This window comes from Pecten maximus, chromosome 13 (genome assembly GCF_902652985.1).
Source record: "Pecten maximus chromosome 13, xPecMax1.1, whole genome shotgun sequence".
NCBI lineage: Eukaryota > Metazoa > Mollusca > Bivalvia > Pectinida > Pectinidae > Pecten > Pecten maximus.
The window spans coordinates 22144832-22170231 of record NC_047027.1 but is presented as its reverse complement, the minus strand read 5'-3'; the positions used below and the strand labels follow the sequence as shown (position 1 = coordinate 22170231).

The 25400-nt window shown below is 35.8% G+C and overlaps 2 protein-coding genes and 1 long non-coding RNA gene across 8 annotated transcripts in view; all 3 read right to left on the bottom strand.

Annotated features, from left to right (window-relative positions):
• Positions 1-338: 338 nt before the first annotated feature.
• On the bottom strand, positions 339-4208 carry LOC117340215 (solute carrier family 52, riboflavin transporter, member 3-B-like). The gene is made up of 2 exons (XM_033901966.1): positions 3613-4208; positions 339-3326 (listed from the first exon to the last, which is right to left on the bottom strand). Exons 1-2 carry the CDS (start codon positions 4198-4200, stop codon positions 3126-3128), a joined length of 789 nt encoding a protein of 262 aa, XP_033757857.1. The 5' UTR covers positions 4201-4208; the 3' UTR covers positions 339-3125.
• Positions 4209-12410: 8202 nt separating this feature from the next.
• The window catches only part of LOC117341168 (putative ammonium transporter 1), a gene marked incomplete in the record, with an annotated part of 14562 nt that continues 1572 nt past the window's right edge, over positions 12411-25400 (bottom strand). Inside the window, 9 exon segments of the mRNA XM_033903014.1 lie at positions 12411-12578; positions 13184-13291; positions 14541-14667; positions 16214-16308; positions 19846-19944; positions 21273-21315; positions 22453-22680; positions 23841-23978; positions 25275-25381. Coding sequence (XP_033758905.1) covers positions 12481-12578; positions 13184-13291; positions 14541-14667; positions 16214-16308; positions 19846-19944; positions 21273-21315; positions 22453-22680; positions 23841-23978; positions 25275-25381 — 1043 coding nt within the window.
• Positions 18547-19842, bottom strand: LOC117341170. Of its 6 annotated transcripts, none has more exons than XR_004535564.1 (4): positions 19744-19826; positions 19502-19660; positions 18665-19267; positions 18547-18588 (listed from the first exon to the last, which is right to left on the bottom strand). It is a non-coding gene; the product is annotated as an uncharacterized LOC117341170 (long non-coding RNA). The 6 variants fall into 6 exon arrangements; XR_004535567.1 differs by lacking the exon at positions 18547-18588 and having other exon boundaries at positions 18653-18793; positions 18976-19267; XR_004535566.1 differs by lacking the exon at positions 18547-18588 and having other exon boundaries at positions 18653-19267; positions 19797-19842.

Sequence of the window (25400 nt, the reverse complement as noted above, 5' to 3'; positions counted from 1 at the left end):
GAGAGAGAGAGAGAGAGAGAGAGAGAGAGAGAGAGAGACAGACAGAGAGAAAGAGAGCGACATAGAGAGAGAGATAAAGAGAAAGACAGAGACACAGAGAGAGACAGAGAGACAGAGAGAGACAAAGAGAAAGACAGACGGAGACAGACAGAGAAACATACAGAGAGAGACAAAGAGAGACACAGAGACAGACTAGGAGATTGCTAAATTCTAACAAGGTATTAACAGCCATGTTTATATTGCAACAGATTTTTAAGGACAATAAAACAATTAAGGACAATATTTTTAAAATCATAATAAAACACTTCAGCTTGATCTTTATTTAAACGAGGCTGACTTTATTAGATCTAACATCAAAATATGGACTTCTTTGTACACAGGTACATGTATATGGAGATGGACAAATAAATACAGTCGCCAGGTAAGCAGTAGTAGTAAGCAACTATATATACCTGTTTTTAAGGTGTGCTGGATATCACATTAAATATATTAAATGAAAAAAGAAATAAAATTTAAACGAAAAACTTCTCCGCCTGTTGAATATCTACAATTATTGTCACCAGCGCTTTCCATTTTTCCATTCCTTCTCAAATAGTGTTTTGGCTGATTTGCTTTACTGTTAGCGATACATCTCTGAAGAGTAAGAGTTCTTTCATATACTTAGGACTTAGGATTTATGTAAACATACTGTCTTATATTAATAAAATTCAATGACAATTAATACTTCATTATCCAGTTTTTTTTTTACATCGGACTGCCTTATTGTTTATACATTAACAAAAAAATGAAACTTTTTTCTCGAATGAGAATGGAATAAAATTGCATCTAGAATTATTTCAATACTTGTTTTTAGAAAAGTCTCTCCCTCTCGACATTCACAAATAATACAAGCATTGTTTCTTGGTCTTTGTTGCCAATTATTCCATTTTTTCCGGATCTAGAATAAACAATTTTCGTAGCAGACTTACCCACTTTTAATTATACGAAGGATGGTGATAAGAAACTTGATTTAAGTCAAAGTTGAACGAATTCTTAAGCCAGCAATAAAACGTCTTTTGAAAGGATTCGTTTGAAGTTAAGGAATAACAAACACTGGTAAAAAGGTACACTTGTAGATATAAATTCTATCTGTAAGACGATATTATGAAAATTAAAATACTGGAGATTAATTGTCCCGTATTTTTCAATACTAGACTTGTACCATTGAATGGATCTGGTCCCTTACAAATATATGTATGTGTTTTGAATCTTTTACTATGTAGTTGTGCATTAAATTGATTAAATGGGGTTAATATTTCGAACAAAAGTATTATGAAACATTTGAGGTGTTTTATTATTGTTGATATTCACGAGGCAATTCCAATTTGTGATTGTACATAATATAAACATATTGATGAGTCACCCGCACTGTTTCTGACAATACAAATGAGTACAATGACATGCGCATTAATACCATTTTACTGACATTGAACTTGACATACGCAGTAATATATATATATAAAAAAAATAACAACAAAAAAGCAGACTTTGCCGCAAGGCCTTTCTGTCCTCTCAGGCTTCTTCAGGCGGATATATAATATATTCAATATTCTACAAGATGATCTGCATGATGACTAATAATTGCATGATGTACTTCATGCCGACAAGGACAAGTGTACCGTAACTGAACCAACGAACCAGGGGGCAACCATTTAACGTACAAGAACATGAAAAATCTGATGTGATTTACGAGTGCTGATATTCTGAGACAATCCGGTTTTGTGATCATACAAAACAATTAAAACTTTAAGAGGACACCGATACTGGTTCTGGCAATATTGATAAATACCAAGACATGTGTATTCATACTAATTCAATGATCTTGAACTTGACCTTCGTAGTAATATATTTACAGGTATCCTATATTCAGTGTCCTAAAGGATGATCTACATGATGACCAATAATGATATGTGATATAATATCTAGATCTGCTGAAAAGGGTTAGTGTACTGTAACTTTACCAACTTTCTAGAATAAAACATTCATCAAAGGAAAGTTTTATTATGTTTTGGCAAAGACTAAGTTAGGACTTACCCTGTCCATCGGGGCGATGGACAGGGTAAACAGCCAGGGTCATTTTGAGGCAGAATGTCCTGGTAGTGGTTGGTGGCTGAACACTGAACAACATATACTGGAGACCAATCGTATGCCATCCAGAGCAGTAAGGGTAACCTGTCTTGTCTAAAGATTCAACCACAGGGAAAGGAGATATGATAATCGACTGTTCGGATAATCGGATATCCGGAAAAATGAATGTCAGATTGATAGAAAGTTAACTCAGATACAATACTGGTGATATGTTGGTAATTGAAATTATGAAACTGACCAAACTCATAGTGAAAATGATAGAATATTTAATCAATATTGTTAATTAATAAAACCACCCCACTCTCCTCTTTCTTCAGTTTCAATTATTTAACAAAATTTTCCGACAAGCAACATGTCAAACACTTTACAACATACTAATTTATCAAAAAATATATTTACATGTAACAATGGATTGAATTTAATTGTCTTATCTAACCAGCCAGGATCATTTAAGGACATGCAAAGTTTTTGGGTTGGAGGAAGCCGAAGTACACGGAGGAAAAAAAATACTGGCCTACGGTCAGTACCTGGCAACTTCCCTACGTAGGTTTCGAACTCGCAACCCAGAGGTGGAGAGCTAGTGATAGCCTCCACTATCGCAATGGAATACTGATATGGAAACATATTAGAGGAATATATTCTTAATATTTCTATAGATAATGATTCGGAAAGCTTTCCTCACATTTTTGACATATACATTTCAATTACACAAGCAAGTACCTCATAAAAAATTTAAAATATGTTCTTGTAAAACAAATTAATGTAAATTTATGTTTAATCATAAAAGCCATACTTAAGTAAAACTGCGACCACACACTGAAAACCCTGACGAAGATTACGTTATCAATATCATCAGAGAAAATATAAACAGATATTTTTGTCAGAGAAAACATAATTCGAAACTATGCTATTGTCGGGTTGAATCAAATCTAATTCTGTCTAGGAGCACATTCAAATATTTTCATTAACGCCAGACTGTTCAAAAAGCACAAACAGTTCTATGTAGGACACGGTACGGCATTTTCAAACTCCCCGATGACGTTGATGAGTATATACATGATGATTGCCCCCAGTGTTGACCCCGCCTGTGACCCTATCCCATACATCCTCAGCGAATCCTTCCCCTCGTTGCGGAATAGCGTTGCGATGCTCACCTTAGCGAAAGTCAGAAGTGCCATGGTTGCTATCCAGGCAAAAACCTGTAATCACATAAAATAATGCCATGTAGCAGAATTTTTAAACACAAATTGTATCATAAAATTAAATTTTCCTACTTTCACAAAATATATCAAATGTTGATAAATGTATTAAATGAATATCGCCATCTTTGATTTGTGACCTTTAATCTTCTACCTAAACCTTATTTCCAGGTCTGATATGGGTTGGTCTTGAGAATTTACATTGCTGTCCATGGTTTTTACTCAAATTAATACTTTGATAAATACTGCATGGAATTGGTTTGCATTATTGCCAAAATTAACTTACCACGAGAATGGAACCAACATTGTGGTCGTTTAAGACGGGTACGGGACTTGATGATGCTGTATACATGATGTAAGCGGCTGTAGCAAATCCTCCGGCTGATACACTGTATATGATTCTTTGGGGCACAACGGGAAACATAAACGACATGAAACAGGCCACCGGATTGGCTATGTTTGACAGTGTCACTGACCAATGGTAAACGTCGTTACCATACGGTAGACAGGAATAAGTCTGCACCGGAGGAAGACATCCATTGGCTACAGCATTGATCAAAAGATTTAAGAGAAGAAATCCCGCCAATGAAATGTGAGACATTCTTATTTCCTCCTCCGGTTTACACTGATTCAGCATGGTGTTTTGATTGTCAATTTCTATGTCGATTTCATTCATGTAAGCTGTACTTTGATCAGTATTTACAGGTGAGTATTCATGTTTACAAATCGAAAGAGTGTTTAAGAGTGTAAACGATATCAAGCAAAGGAACATTACTAAGAATAAGAAAAGCATAAAGTGTTCAACTGCAAATCTTGGCTTGTGGTATATCGGTAAAAGTACATAATCTGTGAAATTGTCAGATAATGACGTCATATTCTCACATGTCATACTTCCCACTCCTTGTGCTATCGCCACGACACTCGGTAGCAACCCGCTTAATCCTTGACCAATGAAAAATGCTGTTATATAATGTTTCTTGAAGAGTGCCATAAAAGGAAGAAATACAACGGAAGTTGAGCAGCAGACAGTTGCTAGAACGAAAACAAGGGTAAACAATCCAGTGCTGTGACAAGCCCCAGATATTATGGATGTCGTCTTCCAGAAAAACATCAAAAGGAAAACTGCTACACCTCCAGAAGTCACGAGTATGTATATCACGCTTTTATCGCTTACTTTTTCCTTGGCAAAATGGAATAGTATAGCTAATCCAATCGGACCGATATTGGCTACCTGGATGATGACGTTCAGGTAGGACGGGAGCGTCCATCCTTCAGGCAAATGGGGCACCATAAGGGGTAACTCTACCCATATACCATTCAGTGTTACCCATGACCCGGCACCAAATAGCACCACTAGTAGATAGACTCCAGCACTATTCATTGTGGGATACTGACTTTTCAACAGCAGCTTTATCTGAAACCAATTGTTTGAATTAAAACTTTGTTTGAAGCTTGGATGCATTTTGTTGTGGAGTTATACATTATATATTGCGATATTTCTACCTCTTCCAGATATAAACAGTAAATATGTAGAAGTAAGATAGCTAGCCGGTTGATCTTAGGGTATAGAGATATATAGATAGAAGGATGAGTAGAGAAATATCTTTACTGATAGCTGGGTATAGACAAATATAGATTGATGGTTTGGTAGAGATTTTCTGGATTGATAACTGTGTAGAGATATATCTGGATTGATCTTAGGAAATAGAGACATACAGATTGAAGGCTAGATACAGATACATCTGGATTGATAACTGACTAAAGTGATATCTGGATTGATAGCTGTGTAGAAAGATATCTGGATTGATAGCTGTGTAGAAAGATATCTGGATTGATAGATGTGTAGAAAGATATCTGGATTGATAGCTGTGTAGAAAGATATCTAGATTGATAATTGAGTGAAGAGATATCTGGATTAACAGCTGTGTAGAGAGATATCTGGATTGACAACTGTGAAAAGAGATATCTGGATTGATAGATGTGAAGAGATATCTGGATTAATAGCTGTGTATAGAGATATCTGGATTAATAGATGTGGAGAGTGATATCTGGATTAATATATGTGTAGAGACATATCTGGATTGACACCTGTGTATAGAGATATATGGATTAATAGATGTGTAGAGTGATATCTGGATTGATAGCTGTGTATAGAGATATCTGGATTAATAGATGTGTAGAGTGATATCTGGATTGATAGCTGTGTAGAAAGATATCTGGATTGAGAGCTGTGTAGATAGATATCTAGATTGATAATTGAGTGAAGAGATATCTGGATTAACAGCTGTATAGAGATATATCTGGATTAATATATGTGTAGAGACATATCTGGATTGACACCTGTGAAGAGAGATATCTGGATTGATAGCTGTGTATAGAGATATCTGGATTACTAGATGTGTAGAGTGATATCTGGATTGATAGCTGTGTAGAAAGATATCTGGATTGAGAGCTGTGTAGATAGATATCTAGATTGATAATTTAGTGAAGAGATATCTGGATTAATAGATGTGAAGAGATATCTGGATTGATAGATGTGAAGAATATATCTTGATTGACAGCTGTGTAGAGAGATATCTGGAAGGATAACTGAGTAAAACGATATCTCAATTAATAACTTGGTAGAGAGATATCTGGATTGATAGCTGTGAAGAGAGATATCTGGATTGATAGCTGTGTAGAGAGATATCTGGATTGATAACTGTGAAGAGAGATATCTGGATTGATAGATGTGAAGAGAGATATCTGGATTGATAGATGTGAAGAGAGATATCTTGATTGACAGCTTTGTAGAGAGATATCTGGAAGGATAACTGAGTAAAACGATATCTCAATTAATAACTTGGTAGAGAGATATCTGGATTGATAGCTGTGTAGAGAGATATCTGGATTGATAGCTGTGTAGAGAGATATCTGGATGGATTACTTAGTAGAGAGATATCTGGATTGATAACTGTGAAGAGAGATATCTGGATTGATAGATGTGGAGAGAGATATCTCGATTGACAGCTGTGTAGAGAAATATCTGGAAGGATAACTGAGTAAAACGATATCTCAATAAATAACTTGGTAGAGAGATATCTGGATTGATAGCTGTGTAGAGAGATATCTGGATGGATTACTTAGTAGAGAGATATCTGGATTGATAACTGAGTAAAAAGATATCTCAATTAATAACTTGGTAGAGAGATATCTGGATTGATAGCTGTGTAGAGAGATATCTGGATTGATAGCTGTGTAGAGAGATATCTGGATGGATTACTTAGTAGAGAGATATCTGGATTGATAACTAGGTAGAGAGATATCTAGATGGATTACTTAGTAGAGTTATATCTGGATTAATTACTGGGTAAAGAGATATCTTGATTAATAACTTGGCAGATAAATATCTGGATTAATAACTGGGTAGAGAGAAACTTAGATCGGAGCTGGATAGAAGAAAGTTTTCTGGATTGATGGCAGGGTAGAGTGGTAATTGGATTGATGGCTGGTAATGAAATGTTTTGGTAATGAAATAGTTTTCTCCCACAATACGCTCTGTTATTCCACTCTCAAGCCATTGTACAAATGTGTCAACTGTTGGGTATATGTTATATTCCACTAATGGAATATGACCTTCCGTCCTTTCCTTGGTCAAGAATTCGAATTTTGACCCGAGCTGCAATTGTTATTGACGTCATCAATAATCGAATGACGTCACATCATCGGTCCCGTATGTCACCTGTGCACTTTATATGCATACGCGAAATAAGAATTGACCACGTTTCCCTTTTATTCCAGCTGATATCATTGTGATAAAAACAGGTAAAACGACTCGTGATTTTTTATATAGAAATTATTTCACACTCGTAAGTATTCAAAAGTTACCAAAGACACTCGCTGAATCTCGTGCCTTTGTAACTTGCGAACTAACTTGTGTTAAATGAATTCCATATCCAACAGACACTTGTTATGTAACCTCTATATATTGTTGCTTGGTAATGAGATATCTGGAGTTATGGCTGAGAAGACAGATACTTTGATTAGTGGTAAGGCAGACAAAACTCTGGATTGATGGTTAGGTATACACACATGTTTTTCTGAAGTGGTGGCATGGTTGTGATATGTCTGGATTGATAGTTCTGGTTGGATGGTTGGGTATACAGATATCTGAACTGGTGGCATGGTTGTGATATATCTGAATTGATAGTTCTGGTTGGATGGTTGGGTATACAGATTTCTGAACTGGTGGCATGGTTGTGATATATCTTAATTGATAGTTCTGGTTGGATGGTTGGGTATACAGATATCTGAACTGGTGGTATGGTTGTGATATATCTGGATTGAAAACTAGGAAGAGCGATATCTGGTTTGATGGCTTGGTTATATGATGTCTTGGTTGAAGGCTTGGTAATAATATGTCTGGGTTGAAGGCTGGATTGCATATATGGCTTGATACTGTGTATGGATAAGAAAGGATGTTTCATGTTTCGTGGCAGTAAGACAAATTGGATCGTGTTGGCAGGGAATCAATTTCCGTAAAAGGTTATTTAAATACTGCACCAGTAAGAACCATACGAACTGGGAAGTAAAATAACTACGTTGGTAATGATCTGAACAGGCAAAAAAGCACGATGAAATAAAAACTTATCTCTTGTATAAATCTGAACTCGTATACAGTCTTTATTGTTTTGAGTGATATTCCGGACAGGATTCAATATTACTTAACTATATTTTACCTTTCTGATGATTTTTCAAAGTAATGTAAGCATCACTTCGGAAAAGTAAAATTGGTGGATAATGAGTCCGCCTGTATATCACTGGTCGGTTATACAACAGCCGCAAGGTATTTGCAGCAGATACACGGAAGTGGATCAGTAAATCATATTTTCGTAATTATATTCATACCGGAAAATCAATATTTGATTATATATGTATACCACAGTTTTAATTTGCATGAAATTTCGAATATGCATGAAAGGGACTGATAATATCTAATGACAGTTTGAATGTCGCCATATATGTTAATTGTGCATTTGGCTGTCACAAATCTGTTGTGATACATTCATTCTGGTTAGATCTGTACAGCGCTTCTACAATGAACCTCGCCTTGCTTTTGATGTTCTAAATATAACAATAATGATTCAGTACAATTTCGTATATTGCGTTCATATGAGACAAAGAGACGTAGGATTTTCAAAGAGAATAACTAAAAAAACGTATTATGAACTCCGATATTGCCGGACTATCCCTTTACAAACTAAGTATATAATGTACCACCTCATATAATAATTCATTTCTCCAGTTTAAGTAACAAATAGAAATATAATCAATTTCAGAATATATTCGCTATCGCATTAAATTCAGATTATCTCATTTAATTTTGATTATGATAAAGACTTTTTTTTTCAAATAAACGTAATTAGAATGATAATAGAAGTAGTCCGGATATCTCCATTCGACATAGATACATATATATTACAATGATAGAAATCTCTTTTAGCCAATCAGATGTATTTACCTCTAGTAATGATTTCATAGTATTCTTTAAATCTCCTATGCTTAAAACCATATCTTATATATTCATGATGTGCAATGCTGGAACTAGTGTTCCAGGTTACCGTATAGATAACCATATGAAACAAAGACAATTCAAATGTCACTCAATGCTACTTACCTTTTAACCACAAACTGTGTACTGCTGCTGTTCTCGTTTACATATGCTATCACAGCAGCGAAGTATTTATATATGTTGATGTTCGTGATTATGAATATGCATGGCTGATCAACCTTACATAAAGCCTTTCATTTATTGCGTATGTTGTTTCATTTCGGTTATTGACTTTGGTTATATAAAGCTTAAATTAACACAAAGATAATTTTTATCGAGATCCTGTCCTCGGCATACATCTGATTTCAATCATTCTTCCTAAAACTATCAATTTTAATCACGTGGTTGTTAGTAGTGATTGGCATGTGATAAGTGTTTGATCGTGCCTCTGATATTGTTGGTCTTATCTTTCTTGGCTGATCTCAAGCGAGTTTGCTCATTACAGTATTTAACAATTAGCAACGGTATTATCAAATACGACATTACACCTTAGATAAATTGTGTATACATATGTAATGGCCTATTTCAGAAAGGGAATAACTAGAAAACGAGCTAACATTTGGTTTGTTTTTGTTTAACGTCCTATTAACAGCCAGGGTCATTTAAATTAAGGACATGTTTTGGAGGTGGAGGAAAGCCGGAGTACCCGGAGAAAAACCACCGGCCTACGGTCAGTACCTGGCAATTGCCCACGTAGGTCTCGAACTCGCAACCCAGAGCTGGAAGGCTAGCGGTAAAGTGTCGGGACACATTGACCACTCGACTACCGCGGCCCCGAGCTACCAATACTAGTGTATAGACCATCCCAATATTACCATGATAATGTTATATAATAAATAAAAAATAAAAATCTATGTGGGTTTTATTTTATCTCAATTAATGACGATTTCATTATTTGTTGTAAGCAGCTCTCATATTTGCACTTGGAATATAAATGATCATATTCGAAACATTGTCCGATCCCTTTGTTATTACTTCTGTAAATAGACAGCCATCTATTTATGCGCGCTTACACGCTTTATTTGTTGATTATTGTGCAAATAAGGATGTAGACTGATTATATAATATGTTCTACATACCTAACATAGATTAAAACAAAAACTAGCATTATTACCTCCATATTTATAAAGTTATGTGAATGTTCATGTACATGTCGGTTATATGTTTATGAAATTTTACCAGATTCTTTTACACAAAAGAACAATTAAAACAGCATCTTCATTCAAGACAGTGAACTATTTTAAAACGCTCACTGTTATGATTAACTCATATATCTGTCACTGTTCATTTGTACGAAACATATTCAACCGTCCACAGGGAATCAGAAACATATTAGTATATTAGTAAACTTTAAGACCTTATCATACTACCCTCCTTTCATTATTCATACATTAAATGTCACCGACGGCGGTCCTTCTAATATCTACACACAATGAGTTTTGGTATTTTTGAGGTAGGGAAGCATCAAAATTAGAGCATAGACAACAAATGATTTATCCTGATTTCATGTCCAACAAAATCAAAGTCGAGAGAATCGACACAAGTACAACAGACATTACAACATTAAACAAAACCATAACGATGGAAAATGCGAAACAAATATCATAGATATGCATGGAAACATTTCATAGACTACAGGAAGGTTAGGACCAGGAGCTTCGAAAGGTTTAGCGTATTCTACTTAATCGAGGACTACCGTCATACAAATTTAGGTATATTCTTTGTTAAGTCACAATGTTACTGATGCTCAGTCTAGAGTAAAATATTGTGCATCATCCAAAACAATCCAAATTGTCATGTTAAGGTGCCCGTCAATATATATTTAGATCAATTTGTATATCTTTCATACCTTTTTTTCTGCATGTGATCCCTTTCTAGCATTAGTAATATTCCGAAATATTACTGGAACACTACCATGGCGAAATTCTATAGCATTGCACTAGTCTTCTGCATATAATGTATCATTTTGATGGACGTGCTGTTGTCACATTTACAGTCCATATAGTTTCATGACATACATTCTGAATGTATGCTTTTTCTATATTTTAATATAAGTTTATTTCATTCATAATATAACATTAACATTATAACAACACATTGTATAGTAGGAAAGAAAAGGATCAAGAAACAAGTTATAGTAACTTATGTGAATCAACAACAAATGTATAACAGCCATACCGAATCAACGTATCTATCTAAAAATAGCCGAAACCCGCAATGTTAGAGTTACTTCCCTGTCCAAATTTTCAACACGTGCGGATCCATTTTCAGTCAAGAAAATGTAAATATCATAGTTTTTATATACAATATCATACAATATCCAGTTTATCCACAACGATCAAAATTATCATGTTTTAGGGTTAATGCGCGCCCATTTATATTTAGATTCTTATGTAGATCCTTCATAACATTGTTGTCTTCATTATATCTGTTTACCATTAGTGATATTCCAAAATATTAGTAGAACACTACCATTACGCAATTCTAACCATTACATTATCCTCCTGTATACAATACATCATTGATGAGTATGATCATGTACATAAACCCTCTTCATAACCTCGCTGTATCTAACCAAACGTTTCACTAATGCATATTTCTAGTGAAGAAATGTATTGCGCAATCTAATAGTTATGCACGGTCATAGACTGAATGTCAGTCGTGTTCTTAATAAGAGTTCAATAGCCGTAAATATATTCAGCTGTATATATAGTTAATACGTTTTTATTTAACAGATGTCTTGTGATCGGATTATACATTCAGATAAATTAGAATTCTACAGCATGGATACGTTTATAAGTACTACGTAACTAACCTGTCAGCAGTGTAGTTATCAGTGGTATAACAACTATCTACCGATTAGAGCTTGACTCTGTCTTAAACAAAAGCTCTTTGCGACCTACTGACGACATTCACTTAGAATAATTGAAGAAACATGAATAACTATTTTCATGGAAACACTCGAGTCTCTCTCGAGAGAGATAATCCACTTTTTTGTATTTGTTTTATCCGTGTTATGAGTTCATCGGTTATGGTACACGAGGAACTATATTGTTGTGCCGGACATATATTGGCTGCTCTGGGAATCACACTGCTGTCAACGTTTTATTAAGGGGCACATTTGAACGCCTATTTTGTTTTAAATGAGGAAAAATTAGTCCGAATGTGATATTCTGTTTATCTGTCATCTGAGTGGTAATCATATCGACTGTATACAAACATATGGTGACAGTTCAATTCTTAAAGGAACACACGTCACTAGAACATTGGCGAGTTGTGATTGGATGTTGGTTTCCATCATTTCATCTGAGACTTCGTCATAGCTATATGACGTCACATTCATTGTATAAAGTCACCAAAGAGGAAGGATGTAAGCATGTGTTAATTTAAAAAGAATCCACAAGCACATTATTTGTGCATTGCATAATTCATCTTTATAAAGACTTTGTTTATAAAGCCGATCTTTATATATAAAATCATAAATTCAACAGAGGCACAGATTTAATGTTTATTTCCACTGGGTGAGCACATGGTTAACGACAAATCGATACATGAGAAATGACGTCAGATATGTGTCGTTGCTGTGACATTAGATTCAAAAGATCCGTTCGAAATTGTCATGTTGCTCTCGTTCAGCTTTCTATTTCTTGTATCTGTTTGGACTGAGAACCAGAAAATACATGTTAACAAGTTATGGCATGTCCTAAAAATAGAGAAACAATTTAGCAACACGACAGAGATATTGTAGACGTTAGACGGATCTAATTCAGCTTTAAGCGACCATATTAGTGTAGATTTTAAATTCACTTCGTGACGAAATTTCTTACAAATACACTGTAGTAAAATAAGTGTAAAATATAGCAATATTGGAGTCCATACCGTGAACACTGTTATACTGATATATATCAATGGGTTTTAAACCAATGTTGATATGTTAAAACAAAGCTACAAGGACAAAGCCGAACAGAGTCACGTTAGTCAATTGAACTAGTACTAGCATACTGATGCAGTCAAAATATAGTACGCCTGACAATATTTTCAAATAGTGATTTTTGACAGTTTAATCTCTTTAAAACTGTGGTCCAAAAAATAAATATTCTATTTTTTTTTATTATTCCATACTTTTGCAAATGACATGGTAATGCCTCTCCTTGAGATATGTTTGAATGACTAAAAGGACCTAAAAAAGATATAAACAAATAACATATATTTCATACTTGATGATGTCTCTCCTTCAGATTTACTTAAATGACTCATATTTACTTACCTACGTCTTCGTTATGTACAGACACCTTGTCATTGGATTCCACGCCCCAGTCGTCCCCATAGGCCTCCGTTGGGTAGGCACTCACACCATGCTTGGGTATGTCAAGACCTTGAGGTTTACAGAAAAAATAGATTGACAAAATATTCAATTCTGTTAATTAAATAATTAGAGAGAATACGTTGATATTCAAATAACAGAGGGTGTGAATAATCAATTAGGATTAAATTGCTGGCGATGTTTGACGTGATGATGTCACTTATAGCGTCCATAGTTGCAGGACATGCTTTATGAATTGGTGCTTTCTCTACATCTTAAAGATGCTACTCCGCCAACAGAGTATATAAATTGCATGTCACAAAACCCAGAAATTGACAACCATGGTAGAGACAAGTATTTTTAATACTAACAAAACAATAAATAACAGCCACCTAAAACGATCATTTATAATACCGATAATTACGTTATCAGCTAAAGAATGGAAGGATAAAATGTCTTAAAGATTTAATTTTTTTATTTGTTGAGTTAAAAAGTACAAATGTAAAAAGATTAAAAAAAAGGAGTCAAGATATATTGAGGGTGGTAATTGTTTGACTCCAATAACTTAAGAACTTTTGGAATTGTATAAGATGTACGCAACATCCTATTCTTGTGTTCGAAATGTAGAAGCTTCAAACATAATATTATAAACCTTGATTTTAACATATTTTAAAGAAATCGCAAACGACCCCTTTGGATATTATCAATTCGATAGTTCAAAGGATACATTCCCTTTCATGTCAATATTGGCTTTAGTCAATTACCCATCCTATTTTCGTACATTGTTATAATATAGGTCACGGTGACTTTAAGTACAGTGTATGTGTCCTTTAAAGAGGCTTACCCGCAGACGGACCGGTAAACGGCACATCTCCGATCACTAAATAAACTTCAGTACACGTTTCTATGTGACAAAATTAGAGGCTTTCCGACTATATTTCTTGAAAACAATTACAGAATCTGTATTGAAAAAGACGTCTTAAAACTCAACCTGAGAGGGAAATGTATGGAATATAACGGCAAATCTTCTTTGTAAATCGCCGCTGCCTTTGAAGTTATCACTGTGCGGCACTGTGCACGTGCTTGTTTCTTTGATGTGTCAATCAAATTAGACTTATTGCGGGTGCGATTAAATAAATAATATTTAAAAATGAGGTTTTAATGTCACTTTTCAGCGTTTTATAAGGAAAATAAAATGAAAAACTCAACAATTCCAACAATCTGTCATGTGTAAAAGATCTTTTTCTATTAGCCAATTTTTCGGATCTCTCTGCGGGCAAGCCTCTTTAAATAAATATGAACCAAGCCATGGTTTGGTTACCTTTCAGTTCGTACTCTAATGGAACTCGTAGTATATTTAACGCCTTCAGAGTGCCGAACATGATCCCACACGTCCCTCCTGTCCAAACGACTACGGCCAGAATGCCCACACATTGCCAGGCAAGCGTCTGTAAAATATAACGTGTGTAAATGGGTAGTTGGTGTCTTGGAAATAAGAAGTCGACACCCTTTCAGCTACGAATACAGGACATAAATACACCAAGTGTCTGTAAAACGTGGGGCACATACATAGAGGATATCTAACAGTGTCTTCAGTATTACCAAATATATGTCACGAGTGGGGCTAATATTTTGATATTTTTCACGAGTGCGCAGCACGAGTGAAAAATATCAAAATATTAGCCACACGAGTGAAATATATTTGGTATTACTGAAGGCACTGTTAGATATTCTGTTTATTACATTTTTTATTAACGAAAAACCTACCCCGTATGCTAACTAGGCCTACAGCGGTAGTTTGCATTAAAAAAAGTAGTTTCCCCTGTCCAAGTGCTGACATATATGTCGGGCTTTCTGATTGGTCAATTATCTTGGTATTTTCTTATCACTAATTTGATTGGTCAAATCAGCAAAAGTGATATTTTTCACTAGTGAAAAATATTTCTTTTATAGAATGAATAATTTTTGATATTTCACTGGTAAAAATGAAATAAAAAGTTCTCTTTTCATACACAATGAAACCTTTTATTTTACACATGTCTATTTTTCAGAGAGCTATAAACATGCAAATGTGTTTTTGACTAGTGTTCATACAAAATGCTAGATGCATGTAATTGTAACATAATTACATAATTTTGTCCCGTTAATTGATTTTCAGATTTCGCTATATTATTGCAGTATACGTGTTACACGTGTTTGGCCTCATAATAAGACCCCTCGCGCGCTTCAATCCGAGCCAACCAGCATGTTCATTATCAATGTAGGTAATTTGGAAGCTAATAATGATCCGTTTATTATATAAACTGTCAATTTTGTGACAGTAAATTCAGTGTCCTACCGTGAGTAATCTGCCAATTTGAGTTCTTTTGTTTTTATAACAGTTTTAGAGAATAATAAAACAAGAGGCCAATGGGCCCTTACTGTCACCTCTAGTTCTGATATATCAATGCAGATAATTGAATTTTTCTTATGCATGAACACATTTTTATTTGAAGTAGTTTATATATTTTGTTTGTTTCTTTTTTTTTAATATCAACAAACTAATATTCAAAGCGACAAAAACGAAACTGCCTCATCCAATATCAAATTATAGTCAAAAATCGGATTTCCTATATTAACTCAAGTGGAGTTTACATGAAACCACAAGGTCAAGATATTCTTTGGTAAAGAACTTTCATCTGTGAAGGATATTTGAATCTGCTGTTTCTGCGTACCTTTGCTGTTTTAGCTCCATCTTTCAGCCTCTAAAAATGCCTGGTTTTTTAAAGTAATAATACCGGGGAAATGTTGCATTTAGGGAATTTTCAATGGTAATATCTGTATCAACTATTGATCTATAGATGCATGGTGACAAGTTATCTAACAAAAGACAAAATCTTAAGTATGAAAGCGGAGCTTCAAATGTGTCAAGGACGAAGAGTGTAAGCATAAAACAACATCATAATGTTTCTATAGAGAAATGAAACAAAGTTTCCTTCAAATGAAAGCAATTACCAAAACAGACTCCATGTTCCAGTTATAGAATATCCCGACTTCCTCATGAAAAAACGCCACGGAAATGACACCAAGCAAGCCGCCACCCATGTGGACTGAAAAGGAAATTGTTTCTGATGTAAACCACAGTGAAAAAAAAACGAAAATGGGGAGGGCGTTACCTTGGTAAACCCTGAAAATAGGGGAAGGGGAGGGGGTTACCTTGACAAAATCCAAAAATAGGGAGGGCGTAACCTTGGTAAACCCCGAAAATAGGGGGGGGGGGGGGGGGGGGGGGGGGGGGGTTGTTACCTTGGTAATATCTGAAAATAGGGAGGGCGTAACCTTGTTAAAATCCAAAAAAGGAGATGGGCGTTACCTTGGTTCAAAAATTCACTTACCTGACACACATTTCCCCTTACTTCACTTACCTGACACACATTTCCTCTTACTTCACTTACCTGTCACACATTTCCTCTTACTTCACTTACCTGTCACACATTTCCTCTTACTTCACTTACCTGTCACACATTTCCCCTTTCTTCACTTACCTGTCACACATTTCCCCTTTCTTCACTTACCTGTCACACATTTCCCCTTTCTTCACTTACCTGTCACACATTTCCTCTTACTTCACTTACCTTTCACATCGACCACCTTGATTAGCCAACATGCCACATAATAATGTACATCAGCCAACTTGATTAACCTACCTACTCCATCATCTTTCACCTACATTCACTTACCCGCTACATCTCCACCTTGCTTGACCTCTCTGTCCCGTCTTTTCCTCTTATTTCACTTACCTGGCTCACGATCTACCTAATTTAACCTACCTGCCAATGTTTCATTGCGATTAAGCTACCTGCCTCATTATCACTGGATTACCCTACCTGACACATCTTTCACCTTGAATAACCTACATCCTCCACCTTGAATAACCTACCTGACACATCTTTCACATTAAATAACCTACATCCTCCACCTTGAATAACCTACATGTACCTGACACATCCTCCACCTAGATTAACTTACCTGACACATCTTTCACCTTGAATAACCTACCTGACACATCTTTCACCTTGAATAACCTACATCCTCCACCTTGAATAACCTACCTGACACATCTTTCACCTTGAATAACCTACATCCTCCACCTTGAATAACCTACCTGACACATCTTTCACCTTGAATAACCTACCTGACACATCTTTCACCTTGAATAACCTACCTGACACATCTTTCACCTTGAATAACTTACCTGACACATCTTTCACCTTGAATAACCTACCTGACACATCTTTCACCTTGAATAACCTACCTGACACATCTTTCACCTTGAATAACCTACATCCTCCACCTTGAATAACCTACCTGACACATCTTTCACCTTGAATAACCTACATCCTCCACCTTGAATAACCTACCTGACACATCTTTCACCTTGAATAACCTACATCCTCCACCTTGAATAACCTACCTGACACATCTTTCACCTTGAATAACCTACATCCTCCACCTTGAATAACCTACCTGACACATCTTTCACATTAAATAACCTACATCCTCCACCTTGAATAACCTACATCCTCCACCTTGAATAACCTACCTGACACATCTTTCACATTAAATAACCTACATCCTCCACCTTGAATAACCTACATGTACCTGACACATCCTCCACCTAGATTAACTTACCTGACACATCTTTCACCTTGAATAACCTACCTGACACATCTTTCACCTTGAATAACCTACATCCTCCACCTTGAATAACCTACCTGACACATCTTTCACCTTGAATAACCTACATCCTCCACCTTGAATAACCTACCTGACACATCTTTCACCTTGAATAACCTACATCCTCCACCTTGAATAACCTACCTGACACATCTTTCACCTTGAATAACCTACATCCTCCACCTTGAATAACCTACCTGACACATCTTTCACCTTGAATAACCTACATCCTCCACCTTGAATAACCTACCTGACACATCTTTCACATTAAATAACCTACATCCTCCACCTTGAATAACCTACATCCTCCACCTTGAATAACCTACCTGACACATCTTTCACCTTGGATAACCTACATCCTCCACCTTGAATAACCTACATCCTCCACCTTGAATAACCTACATCCTCCACCTTGAATAACCTACATGTACCTGACACATCTTTCACCTTGAATAACCTACCTGACACATCTTTCACCTTGAATAACCTACATCCTCCACCTTGAATAACCTACCTGACACATCTTTCACCTTGAATAACCTACATCCTCCACCTGGATTAACTTACCTGACACATCTTTCACCTTGAATAACCTACCTGACACATCTTTCACCTTGAATAACCTACCTGACACATCTTTCACCTTGAATAACCTACATCCTCCACCTTGAATAACCTACCTGACACATCTTTCACATTAAATAACCTACATCCTCCACCTTGAATAACCTACATCCTCCACCTTGAATAACCTACCTGACACATCTTTCACCTTGAATAACCTACATCCTCCACCTTGAATAACCTACCTGACACATCTTTCACCTTGAATAACCTACATCCTCCACCTTGAATAACCTACATCCTCCACCTTGAATAACCTACATCCTCCACCTTGAATAACCTACCTGACACATCTTTCACCTTGAATAACCTACATCCTCCACCTTGAATAACCTACCTGACACATCTTTCACCTTGAATAACCTACCTGACACATCTTTCACCTTGAATAACCTACATCCTCCACCTTGAATAACCTACCTGACACATCTTTCACCTTGAATAACCTACATCCTCCACCTTGAATAACCTACCTGACACATCTTTCACCTTGAATAACCTACATCCTCCACCTTGAATAACCTACCTGACACATCTTTCACCTTGAATAACCTACATCCTCCACCTTGAATAACCTACATCCTCCACCTTGAATAACCTACATCCTCCACCTTGAATAACCTACCTGACACATCTTTCACCTTGAATAACCTACATCCTCCACCTTGAATAACCTACCTGACACATCTTTCACCTTGAATAACCTACCTGACACATCTTTCACCTTGAATAACCTACATCCTCCACCTTGAATAACCTACCTGACACATCTTTCACCTTGAATAACCTACATCCTCCACCTTGAATAACCTACCTGACACATCTTCACCTTGAATAACCTACATCCTCCACCTTGAATAACCTACCTGACACATCTTTCACCTTGAATAACCTACATCCTCCACCTTGAATAACCTACATCCTCCACCTTGAATAACCTACATCCTCCACCTTGAATAACCTACCTGACACATCTTTCACCTTGAATAACCTACATCCTCCACCTTGAATAACCTACCTGACACATCTTTCACCTTGAATAACCTACATCCTCCACCTTGAATAACCTACCTGACACATCTTTCACCTTGAATAACCTACCTGACACATCTTTCACATTAAATAACCTACATCCTCCACCTTGAATAACCTACCTGACACATCTTTCACATTAAATAACCTACATCCTCCACCTTGAATAACCTACCTGACACATCTTTCACCTTGAATAACCTACATCCTCCACCAAGATTAGCTTACCCGCTTTACCTCCCACATGGATTTACCTGCCACCGCGTCCAGCGGGTCGTCGACTCGGAACTTGTTGAGGACGAACCAGGAGAAGAACATATACTGCATTCCACCTAGGGCTCCTATCACCACAGCTGATAAAATATAACTTATACATGTACTTTATGTTCAAAATATATGTCAATCAACTGACAAACGCATTCATGTGAACAACGTAAAGCTGACATTTATCTTCGATAATCATAATTGAAGACGCTTATCATTCCGAAACACCTGGTCTTATCCTCTTAGTTTTTTTTAAAGCGTCTCCATGAAAATGTATCTTTTGTCCGTATTTTCCTTTGTTTCATCAATCTTGAGTTAGAATTACGGTTAAAATGTTGGGATTCGTTTTAGATCTCCTGGAAACCGGGTGAATGGAACATTAAATTGATTATTTATATATCTTTCTTACAACTGCCAGAGAAAAAGTAGCGTTTTGAGCAATATAGTATCTTGCACTATAATGAACGATTATATTTTCCTTGGATTAAGAATTTTTGCTTACGCTTCGCAGTCGTGCAAAACTATCAAATTATTCCCAGCAATCGTCGAATATCATAACCAAGATTTCCATTGTATTTATAACCAAGATTTCCATTGTATTTATGATTTGTATTTATAACCAAGATTCCCATTGTGATTTCCATTGTATTCATAACCAAGATTTCCTTTGTATTGATAACCAAGATTTCCATTGTGTTTATAACCAAGATTTCCATTGTATTGATAACCAAGATTTCCATTGTGTTTATAACCAAGATTTCCATTGTATTGATAACCAAGATTTCCATTGTGTTTATAACCAAGATTTCCATTGTATTGATAACCAAGATTTCCATTGTATTGATAACCAAGATTTCGTTTGTATTTATAACCAAGATTTCGTTTTATTTATAACCAAGATTTCGTTTTATTTATAACCAAGATTTCGTTTTATTTATAACCAAGATTTCGTTTTATTTATAACCAAGATTTCGTTTGTATTTATAACCAAGATTCCCATTGTGATTTCCATTGTATTTATAACCAAGACTTCCTTTGTATTTATAACCAAGATTTCCATTGTTTTTATAACCAAGATTTCCATTGTGTTTATGACCAAGATTTCCATTGTATTCATAACCAAGATTTCCATTATATTTATAACCAAAATTTTCTTTGCATCTGTTCTACTCATGATTCCTTTATATCTATTATGCGAAAATGTATCTTCTTAATGTAAAGGCGTATGAAACATATAGAGATAAAATCATACAATTTGGTAGCACTAACTACCATCTTAATTGTGAATTTAATGAGTTTTTTGTTTGTTTTTGTTTTTTTATTTATATAACTTTTTTTTTATTTGTTTATTTGTTTATTTATTTATTTATATTTTTCATTTCATTTGACTTTTTAAGATAAAACATGAGAGTCTTACCTATGTATGAAGGAATACTGTCCACACAACCGCAGATAGCGCACTGTAACGAACCAATCAAAGACTAGGTTACATTGAACACCGGCATAGTGAACCTATCAGACTCGGCGTTACTTGCGTCGATGTTTTGCAAGTTAATAAACGGATCAATTTACCTTCGTAAAATTAATTTCGTTTGATGACTATGTAATGAAGTTTATGTAGATGAGTTGATTATGCGTCTCTCTAAATACAAGGATAACGATGCCTTTTTGAATTATGTCAGCATTTATATCGCTTTATCCTGACTTTTCACTACGATGACATCTCCACAATACTGTCACCGGAGTGTAATGGTGTTCATTGTACAACCTTCGGACCGTTGCTTATCTCCGACAGGTAGTATAAAGTACCATTTAAAATGAGTTAGACATATCAAGGCTGGTAGAGAAAATCAGACGTTTTATTTACGACGGCAAAGACTCCATTAAAATATAAAATATTTCACAGTATCCAAGGAAGCATTATGCAGAAGGAAGATAGATATCAAAAAGGTGAAGATCAAAATAAATTTAACGAATTTACATTTCGTCATACGTTCTATTACTGTATATCATTTCTATTTCGCGTTTTATATATTTTCGCGGTAATACATGCAAAGAGTCTATCGCTAATTCAAATCTTTCACGATTATTCGTACAAAAATAAGACTTTTTGATGACGGCCAAGCTACCGGTTACCGATGTATGAGTCTTCCGAATCCATGACTTCATAAATCACTCTCGAATTTGAAGGCATTTCTTGATCAAGGTTTGCGAAATCACGTATTTTACGACTATGACTTTGAGGTTACATCGCGAAATAAAGTCTTTGCGAAGTATAAATGATTTACCGTATATGCAAGGACTAGCTATACTGGTTTTGAAAGGGGGACCCTTACCAACTAAACCTACTGACATGATTACACCTGAAATCTGTGTTAAACAGCATTTACTCATTCAAATCTATAGTTTTAATTCTAGTTCATTCTTTTCCATTTAAACTTTGATACAAATGCCTGGGAATAAATACAGTTGATTAGTTTTCAATAACATCTCGTCCTGATGAGAGCCAAGTGTGACCTGCATATCATTACAACACCTTTACGAGTTCTTATCCGTCTACATAATGGCACTGCAGCGCAAAAATAATCAACACTCACCATGGCACAAAGACATCCATTAAGCGTGTTGCTGAAATTCCATTTTGAACCTCCAATGATGAATGTTATCACCATAGCAACAAGACCACCGGAAGAACCAGACATCATGGTATTGACAACAATCTTGGACACGAGATATCCCTGGCCCTCTCCGGAGAGTGAACCTGCGGCCGCCGCATTAAAGGCAAGGAACCCGAACAACAGGATAAACCCACCAAGGGCAGCAAGCTGTTAGAATGAACAATGTTTATCTTATGTTACAAATGGACGATAGAATCTCGCATTGTAATTTAGAAATATACACAGGCACAAATGTCGACAATAGAACGGTATGAAAAATGAAAATTATTCTTGATAAAAAGGAACCCATCGTATGTGCAACTTTTGGTACCTTACCATTTTTTTTCTGCTTTTGATTTTCTTTATTATTATTATTATTTATGATTGTGAACTTTTTTATCCGGAATCAGTTGTACCTGTTATGGCCGTGCTGTATATTAGATACGCGACGAAATCACACCTCCCAGCATTGCAATTTAGAAATATATACAGGCATATATGCCGACAATAGACCGGTCTGATTGGGTATATGGAGAGAACACTCGGATACGTCACTCTATACACATCGTAATGTACCCATGTGGCGTGTCTAGAGTCGTCATTGGTTATACACAGACAGTTTCGACAATTCTAAAAATCACAGAATATGACTTTATGACCTATTATTGTTTATCGTCATTCTTGTAATAGATTTTATAAAATATTTGATTTTTTTTAACATTCTTTTTCTATCAAAAATAAACATGATACGGACGGTTGATTTCCATGTCCAATCTAAATGTATTCAAATGTTACACTTATGAAATTCTTTGGGTCAAACATTCCGAGTGGCACTTTACAGCCCACGAATTCCTAATGACTTAAAGTAACATTCCTTTAAATATTTCTTGGTAGTATCCAACATTGACGACAGAGTTTGCTGTATCTATTTTTTTTTTTTTTTTTCCAATATTTAAAAAAAAAAGATGAAAAATTCTATAACATAGATGTATCTGAAAATATGATATCTTGGAGGCGACCAACAAAAGATAAATATACCAAAATCTGGGTTGGGATGATCAACAGACAAATGATTTCGAAAATTTTAATTTCAAAAAAATTCATTATCTTTTATACTGCATAAAGTCAGGAAAACGGTATCGAGTCTACAGGGGATTTTAGTTCTCAGACTAATATATATGCTAGGCTAATATAGAATTGCACATCTAATGATAACAGGCTGTGGGATATTCATTTATTGATGCTTTCCTTTGGAAGATATATTTTTGGTTTTTATCAATAAATTACGAGATAACAATATCTTCAGCAAATATTCCAAAATTACTTACCACGAGGGAATGTCCCTGTATAGCCCGAGGTTCCCCTGTGACTTCATCGTACCTCCCTATTCTTGGGCCTAGGGCCTTAGCCCCCACGAACGCAGCGAGGCCAGATAACATGTGGACGATACCACTACCGGAAAAGTCCTGTAAAATAGCGACATCAGGTATCTACTACAGAGAGTATCTTACACGGTGTCTTTATCACATTATGAAAATAGTTCAATCATTTGATATGAAAGGAAATTTTTTTCGGCATAGCCGTATAATATTCTTTTGGTCCCGGATATGACGCGACAGGTGGCGTTATTGGTCAAGATGAAGTATGTGATTGGTCAATGTAGCGGTAAATGCAAAATTCATATACATGTGTATGCAGTTAAAAACGAAACAAAGTTAAGATTGAATGCAAGCTGAATAAGTGGATGTATATTTTCATATACTACATTGATAAAATTATATTCCTGATTCAAATGCAGTCTTATTATCACCAAAAATGATTCAAACTGATATAATTATGTCGTCCGTGCTGAAACGCATTAGTTCGTTGATTTATTTACGTTATAACCACCACCATTAAAACTATGCCTTTTATCTTTTTTAAAGACATTTCTTGTTTAAATATGACGATCATGTACATTTGTAGTCATGAGTGTACCAATTACAGGGTTAAGTCACGTGACTTAATATCGCATCAGATCCGTCTTCTTTAGGTCATTCACCGTCCACAGGAAGGGATGAAAAAGGCAGCCAGGTGCACATGAAGACAGAAACATGAGCACATTTCTTGTCGGGAGACGTTTAAAAATATTCGTTTTTCAAATACAATGTATATGCCTTTCAGAACACTTGATGACCTACTGGGGCCGCGGTGGCCGAGTGGTTAAGGTGTCCCGACACTTTATCACAAGCCCTCCACCTCTGGGTTGCGAGTTCGAAACCTACGTGGGGCAGTTTCCAGGTACTGACTGTAGGCCGGTGGTTTTTCTCCGGGTACTCCGGCTTTCCTCCACCTCAAAAATCTGCCACGTCCTTAAATGACGCTAGCTGTTAATAGGACGTTAAACAAAGCAAACTGACCTGCTACCTTTTGATATGCATCATGGAAGAGGACTACCGAGTTATAAAAGGAAAGAAAAACAATCATGTATGTATAAGATAGATATAAATTATAAATAAATGCCGATGGCCACTGTCTCTCTGTACTGCATAGTTGATAATATTCGGGGGTTTTATTTCTTCTATATCACGAAATCGTGAAATATACCGCGAAAATAGATATAAATACCCAGAGAAGATTAATATAAACATCTTACACACAAATGTATGTATGTGTTAATTACATAATGTTTAAAAGGAGTGGTATCGGGTCAATACTCGCAAAAAAAAGTCCGGCTACAGTATCCCGCAAAAAAAATTGCGGATGATCCGGTTGATACATACCCTGTAGAAGATTGTTAGTGCTTCCCCATCATGATCATACGTGAAGCCCTTAGCGAGCCAACCTTCGGATGTCCAGGCCCAATGGACAAGTACAGGATATATAAACCCTGGAATTGGTTATTGGTT